Here is a 7,952-nt window from a genome sequence, read left to right as displayed (position 1 = left end):
TCATTGCACTCTTCCCGGGCAAGGCAGATCAGTTGCCGGCTTCTGGATGGCCGCTCACTGTGGCTGCTGGCCACTCACGCTGGCTACTGGCTACTCACGCTGGCTACTGGCTACACACTGTAGCCCATGGCAACCCACTGCAGCAGGGGCTGCAGCCTACACTGTCGCCGGCAACTCACGGCAGCCCATCTCCAGGTTGAGCTGTTATTCAGCATCTTAGCTGTAGAGGGCAGTGTTACTGGCCCTCATATGTGGGATCCAAACCGGGGCCCTCTGGCGTCCCAAGCCAGCTCTTAACCAACGCGCCACTCGGCTGGCCCATAAATTATTTTTTTTAAATAGAAAGAAAGGTAAGTTACACCATGAGCAGGTGTCACCTCTGGATTGTGTTTTCATTTTCTTTGTGCTTTTCCATGTTCTGTACACGATCTATAATAAATGTGTGTTACTTCAGAGTGAATAGAAAAGCTGAACTTTGTGCTTGGTGCGTTCTGTTCTCCACACACATCCACAGACCCAACACTCAGATTTCTACATGAGAAATGGTACATTCACTTTTTGGGGAACCACAGAAACCATACTTATGATTCTTTTTTTTTCTCCCTTTAAAGGATGAGAAGAACCAAGTTCTAACCACCAACATCTGGCTGCAAATGGTGAGTTGAGACAACGGCAGTCCTTGCTCATGGGTGTCCCTGTTCTTAGGTCTGAAATGCTTGTGCCTGAATTGCAGGAAAAGCAGAGGTCTTCTGGGGAAAACCGGGACTGTCATCCCTGACTCCACATAGTGAAAGCCCTTTCTTTGGATGTGTGGCACTCGGCAAGGCTCAGTGCATGCTTGCACTGAGGGTAATGGGGGTGACCTGGGGAAATTTCAAAAGCACTTCATGCCAGACATGTAATAAGATGCCACTCTGTGTTTAGACACCCACAGACTGCACTGTGACTGGTCCCCAGGCTCATGAGTGCCCACCTCGCTCTCCGTGCCCTCCAGATGGGCGTCCTTGGACCCAGAGTGTTGCCTAAGCCAGAGGTCTTCGCACTTCCTGCTCTGGTGACCCCTGCAAAAAAATTTGAAATGAAATGCTATATCCTTCCATTCATGGACTTTTAGCTTGACACATAAAATTCTAACCTAAATTTAATTAATTGCAAATGATGCCACTTCCATCAAATTGTAAATATTGACACTTAAACATAAAACTGTTAATCTGTATTTTGAATGGAATCTATTTAAATAGCATATAATTAGTCACCCAGATCACTCATTTAAAAGTACAAACAAGCCCTTCTTTAACTGTCAGATATTTTGCATACTCCCTTTTTATCTTTGCACTTGAATCTCTGCTGCACTTTCCACATAGAATTTTATCCTAATGTGATATAATTTTATGTTTGAAAGTCTTTTATTAATCATTCTGTCTTCGTTGTCTCACATGTAAATATTTGCATAAAAATTATTCCTTCATAAGATAAATGTCTACATTTTTTTCTGGATTAATTTAGGATCACGACTATTGGTACATAATTCATCAAGGTGATACTAATTACAAATTTTAATAAGTAATTGTTAAACATAAAACTGGAAATTCATTTCTCTAACAGAGATGGGACTTCGTTTTAAATTCCTTTATGTACTCAGAGATGACTTGTTTTATTACTAGAATTGAGACATTGATACAGATTTCACCCATTCTGTCACTTTTAAAAATAGATGTAGTAATATGTATAGTTCATAATGAAAGGTACTTTATCACAGCTGTTATTTAATTCCTTGAATTTCTTCCAGATTACATGCCAAAAAGCATACAGTTTTCATGAAGGTCTCTCAGCTGACAACTTGGTTAGTTTTCCTTTAATTATGTGGAAAGGAAACAATTAAAAAGACCAAAACCCACTTGACTTTGAAAGTCACTGAGTTTTTAACATAATTCAGAGTATTTTGAATTGACCCTTTGTTTGGTTCTTGGGTAGTATCCCCAATAAGATTTAAGAGAACTAAGTATTTTTTTGTGAAGTGAGAGGGATACACATAGAGGCAAAGGGGATTTCCAGGGTCTTCTTGGGCAGGTGAACTTTAGTGGGAATCCAAGTGGAAACTGGGGGATAGAAAACAAATTCACTTAAGGCCAGCTGCTGTGTCCCCGCAGTACACTTAGCTACGTGTGATACCCTTTGCAGATCCTACCTGTAATGAATAAGGCAGAAATCTTTGAGTGTTTTCCCCCTCAGGATTTAAAGCAGCGTTCTTCAGTGAGCGGACCCCACCGTCACACCTGTGCTTACCTACTCTATCTTCTGTCCTTGTGCCATGGATCTGTGCTCCCTCAAGGCCAGCCCTCTCTGCTGTGGCCAGGGTCCCATCTCCTGGCATCTGCAGAGAGCCTTGCTTTTGAAATTTGCCTCTAGCATCATAATAGTGTCTGTGGGATGTTCTCATTAGCATATAGACATGCTACAGTGTATCCCCATAACCTCCCCCCCTCCCCACCCAGTGGCTCCATGGTTTCCTCCTCACCTTTACAGCAAGGTCCTGCCAAACACTGTCCCCCGACTGCCCCATCTGTCCCCTTGCATTCTCAGTTCAACCCACCTTTATCTGGCTTTGGGTGAGCTAACCCCTCACTGACCCTCCAGGTTACTAAACGCTGTGAGGAATGTTTTTCTTGTTTTTGTTTCCAATTTTTGATGAGAATTTTCAAACAAACCAAAAAGTTGAATTTGCAGTGACTACCCATGTGCTGCCACCTGGATTCTGTAATTAGCATTTTACTATACTTGCTTTATCCCATATCTGGGAAGCTGTCCACCTTCCTATTGATCTGATTTTAGCTTATTGTTAAATGCAGTCCCAAGTAGAAGAGTGACGCCTGCATATTTCATGGGCACTTTCACCCACATATTTCATGCAGATCTTAGAACATATATATATATATATATATATATATATATATTTATTTATTTATTTATTTATTTTTTCTTCCAAAGTAAAGTCTGCCTACAATGCAATGCCCAGATCCTGAGGGTACCAGTCAGTGAATTGCCAGGGGTGCCTTCAGCTCAGCAGCCCCTCCCCTGTTGGGAGGCAGGACTGCACCATCACCCAGGTGATACCCAGTGGCCCTTACCTGCCAATACCTGCCCTATCCTAATCTCTCCCGGGAAGAACACTATTGCTCTGGTTTCCCCAGTGATTAATTTTTCCCTTTATCTTACTGGACCCCTCAGAAGCACTTGGTAGAGCTAACTGCTTTCTCTTCCTTGAAATCCTCCTTTTCTTAGCGTCTAGATAACCTCTCTGTTAGCTTTTCCTCCCAGCTCACCGGTGACGGCTGAGTCCCATCTGCTGTCTCTTCGTCTCCTTCCAGCCATTCATCATTCCAGGAGTTGGAGGCCCCAGTGTCCTGGCTTGCAGCAACATCTGTGAACTAACGTTCGACTGCCTCCCTGGTGTGTCCATGTGGATGCCTGCAATGGGCTCGCAAACCTTCCCTCCTCTCCCTTCCCACGTGCCCGTTCCACAAGCTTCTCCATCGGAATCAGTGGACTCCGTGTCCACTTGCTCAGATCAAAAGCCTCAGAGCCACCCATAATTCTTGTCTTTCACACCCACATCTGACCTGGCAGCAAATTCTAGTGGCTTGACCTTCACAATAGATCCAGGGTCTAAGCACTGAGCAACAACCCACTGCTTCCACCCTGGTGTAAGCCAGTGTCATCTCTCATCTCCGTTATTACAGAGCCTCCCAGCCAGACTTCCTGTCAGCCCTTCCCTCCCCTGGTGGTGTCTGTTCTCAAAATAGCCGTCAGTGCGATCCTAGTAAGATAAGATGATGGTTCAGCCTGAAGCCTCCTTGGCTCAGATCCCTCCAGGAGCTCCTGTCTTACTCAGCGGTATATGAGATGAAGTCCTCGAAGTGACTTTTGACTCCCTGCCTGCCCAGCCTCTCTTCTTCTCCATCACTGAGTCCTTGATGGCCAGCACACATCACCCAAGCACATGCCCACCCCAGGACCTTTGCACTTACTCCCGCTCTGGAAGGTTCTTTCCCAAAGAATCACTTGATTTTCTCCCTCACTTCTTACCAGCCTCTTCCTAGAGATCACCTGGGTTCCTACGTACTGCCCCAGACCCGCCCCACTCACCCCCAGCCCGCTCTCTTCTCCTTACCTTGTTCTTAGCTCGGGCTGCTATAACCAAACGCCCTACACTGGGTGGGTTGTCAACATCAGATATTTATTTCTCACAGTTCTGGGTGCTGGAGGTACAATGTCATGGTTGCCAGCATGGCTGGGCTCTGGAGAGAGCCTCCTTCCAGCTGGCTCTTTCCTGTGCCCTCCCATGATGGACAGAGACTGAGCAAGCTCACTGGCCTCTTCTTACAAGGGCACTAACCCCCTTCATGGGGCCCCACCCTCATGACCTGATCACCTTCCAAAGGCCCCACTTCCAGGAACCATCACCTAAGGGTTAGAGTTTCAACACAGGAATTTCAGGGGGAGACAGACAAGCAGTCCGTAGCACCCTGTTTCATTTTATTTTCAAAGCTCTTATCACTGTGTGCGGTCCTTTTCATTGTTTATTTGTCAGTGGGCTCCGCGTCACCCTCCGCCACTAGAACGTGTGCCCCAGGAGGGCAGGTCCTACCCCTAGCCTACTCCACCCCAGCTCCTAGCCCAATGCAGGCCCTGAATAACTGTTGTGCAATGAATGAATGAAACAAAAGACTCACGCTACACTTAGGAGGGGCTAGGATACTGAGATACAAAACAGAGCCAGCTCCCAGATAACATTTGAACACTGTGGTATAAGGTAAAGATCTGGGAATTAATTTGGGGGCTGGTGCAAACTCTTCCTTTTTATGTAAAACTGGACCCTTCCCATTCCCTCTCAAGCACAGAGCTGCTGTTGACGTTGTTGTTATGGAGAGAGACGCGCCTAATTGTGCTCAGGGCACGTTATCTCATGGGCAGGTCTGGCTGCCTGGTGCCTCGGTTTCTCGCCCCCAGTAAAGGACTGATCTTCAGCAACATATACGATTGGGCATTTTTTTTTTTTAAAGAATGGGTGTTGGTTTCCAGGAAAAGAAACTGTGCGTGGATTCTCACCACTGTATTGAGTTCAGTTGCTCCATAAATAAGCACCCTTGTTTGGGAGGATGTCAGCAGAGACCTCTGAATTTCTCTGAAGCACAACTTAGCTCTAATTAAGACTAATGCTTGCAGGAGACTGCCACTTCATTTGTTTCAAAATTGACCTTTTTAATCTCATTGGCTTATTTGGCTAATCTCTTTAAGCACCTGCTATGTAGAAGGCATTGAAGTAGGCCATGTGAGGGGGACCCAGGAACGGATGAGACCCCATTTCCACCATGAAGCCATTTAGCATCATGCTGTGTGATTTACAGTCCGAAAAAGGTTAAAATAGCAGGACCAAGTAACTTCCTGGAGCTACTGCAGGAGGCGGGCTGGTGTGCAGACAGTGGGGTTCGCAGGTGGGAGAAATCTGAGCTCTCCAGAAAAGGAAGGGAGAGGAGGAAGGGCACGGACCGCCTCACTATGACGGTGTGAGGGCACCTGCATTTCTGGGTGTGGCATCGCTGGCTGATACTGGCTCCCAGGGGCCCACATGCTGGGTGCCTTTAGAGTGTGTGCCCTTATGAAGCTGGTGACATGGGACCTGTTGCTCTTCTAGCAGCTGTAACACTGGCTCCCTACTGAGTTTTAAGGACTCACAAGGATGTTGGGTTGAGAACAGACCTTAGTAGTTACCTAATCAAACATCTCTGTTCCGCCTAGTATTTTCATCTGGAAAGCCCTGGCCTGTCCACTGAGGCTGGACATGGGGAACTCAGATGTCACCATGGCAGGCCTTGGAAGCTGCCAGGGCCATCTCTAAGACAGCTGCCACCTTGATTCCTGCTCTTTGTGCTCTCCAGCCTGACTTGAATGGGCAGATGCGAGTGTGGCTCCGTATTGAAGGCTGAGAGGCCGAGTCCCAGGGGAGGGTGGACACGTGGACAGGGGGCGCAGAGCCCAGGACATTGGTTTTTCTCTCAGAGTTCCATGTTGCTGAATTCCTGTTCTGAAAATCTGAATGCACATAATCTTTACTTTAGGATATTTTAAAGCTGAGGTCAGTATTCTGCAAATGATAGATTTTTTCAATAGATTCAAAATAGAAGAGACAGAAAGGTTTAAAAAATTAAAGTAATAAATTCTTTTTGACCTGAGTTTATGAATTTGGTTTTCCATCCTGTCACTGGGCCTTGATTCTGTCTGACTTTCCAGTTACTTAGCCTGAAGGAAGAAAAAGTGGCTTATCCCTGTATTTACCCCTTTACTGTCCCAGGAGGAAGCAGTTGGTGGGTTTTCTCTGTAGATCAGTTTTATTATTTGGGGAGGCCTGTCAGACATAATCTGATTTAATCTGTGAGAAGAAGTGGCAGAAGCCATTTCAGTTTCTGAAGGGACATACCCAGAGACTTGCATTTGCTTTAAAAACAAACAAACAAAAGCCTGTCTTATTTGGGAATTTGACCATTCTTCTGGCTTTAGGTTTCCTGTCCTTCTTATAGTTATGCTCTATTTTTTACTTCCTAATTTTAATTATAGACCTGATAACATTCACACTGTAAAGCGTTAAACTGTAATCTATGTTTTTTTCCCTAAAGTATTTACCATTTTAATTTTTTTAATTAAAATTTATTGGGATGACAATGGTTAGCAAAGTTACATAGGTTTCAGGTGTACAATTCTGTAATACATCATCTATAAATCACATTGTGTGCTCACCACCCAGAGTCAGTTCTCCTTCCATCACCATGTATTTGGCCCCCTTTACCCTCTTTTACCAGCCCCCCCATGCCCTCTGAACTCTTTGTCACTTCACCTCTGACACATCAAAATGGCACACGTTATGGTCATAGATAAGCCAGCCCCTGGCTTGCTTAGGGCCATGCTAGCTAGCCACCCGTGCTGAAGGGTGATGTTTCCATCATTATGTCTCACAGAAAAAAAACAGTTTGGGGGGCAGGGAAAAGAAGGAAGCCCGCTTTCTTCCTCTGAGATCATAACAGTTGACTGGGAGAATCCTCAAAACGTACATATGCACGGAGCTTTTGGACACCAAATACGTGGCACCCTTTGCACTAACAACCAGTTTTCTGATTCTCTGGACAGCAGCGGGTGTCCAACCATTTCATTCTATTCTGACACCATCTCCCTGGAGATGCATCAGATGCCACACATTAAGGGCTCATTCCCACAAGGCTGCCCCCCATGTCAGATGCCAGCTGCAGATGGGGTTTCCAGGGTACCCGCACGTTCATCCAGCTGAGTTCAGATTCAGAGGTTCCCACTGCCCCCTCTCAGGTTCTCTGTGCCCCAATCTCCTCTTGTAAATATAATAGGAGCAGTGACCATGCTGACATCCGGGATCGTGGTGAACAAGGTATGCCCACAACACTGAGCAGGCAGAATAGCCAGGGTGCAGGCCCATGGGCACGTGCCCCTGAGCCATTGCAGAGTCACGGGGAAACAGGAGATGTGACATTGCTGGGGAGGCATCCTGCAGCTCAGGCGTGGTGCCACCACTTTCAGCAGGCGGGGGACATGGGTGTGCGCCCACCACGCCCACCTTCCTGGGCAGCTCTGGGAGTGCTAGGGCCCTGACCAGCAGGATGGTGAAAGTGACAGCCACAGGCTCGGTGATAATTGGTTACTGACCTAGAGAAGCATCCAAGGTGAGATATGAGATCCTGGAAAGGAAAGCTGGGTATAAAAGGGCTTATGCTAAGAACAAGGGAAAAAAAGGGCGGGGGATATGCTGGGCAAATGATGCAGAGATGGTTTGGCTGGTGCCCAGGCATTCCTGCAAAACAACTTGAACAAGACTGGCCCTTCCTGGGTGCTGTCCTCCTCTCCCCCAACTACACACATCAAGTTACAAA

The 7,952-nt window shown here is 46.4% G+C and overlaps 1 protein-coding gene across 3 annotated transcripts in view; it reads left to right on the top strand.

The window, feature by feature from the left end:
* The window catches only part of LOC109372169 (neuronal acetylcholine receptor subunit alpha-7), an 84,088-nt gene that overhangs the window by 46,168 nt on the left and 29,968 nt on the right, over positions 1-7,952 (top strand). For all 3 annotated transcript variants that reach the window (XM_019625144.1, XM_019625145.1, XM_019625147.1), the window contains exon 2: positions 612-656. In XM_019625144.1, the coding sequence (XP_019480689.1) occupies positions 612-656 (45 nt within the window). The remainder of the gene's footprint in view (positions 1-611; positions 657-7,952) is intronic.

The sequence above is a fragment of the Hipposideros armiger genome, unplaced genomic scaffold (assembly GCF_001890085.2).
Source record: "Hipposideros armiger isolate ML-2016 unplaced genomic scaffold, ASM189008v1 scaffold_617, whole genome shotgun sequence".
Classification (NCBI taxonomy): Eukaryota; Metazoa; Chordata; class Mammalia; order Chiroptera; family Hipposideridae; genus Hipposideros; species Hipposideros armiger.
This window is presented reverse-complemented; position numbering and strand designations above follow the sequence as displayed.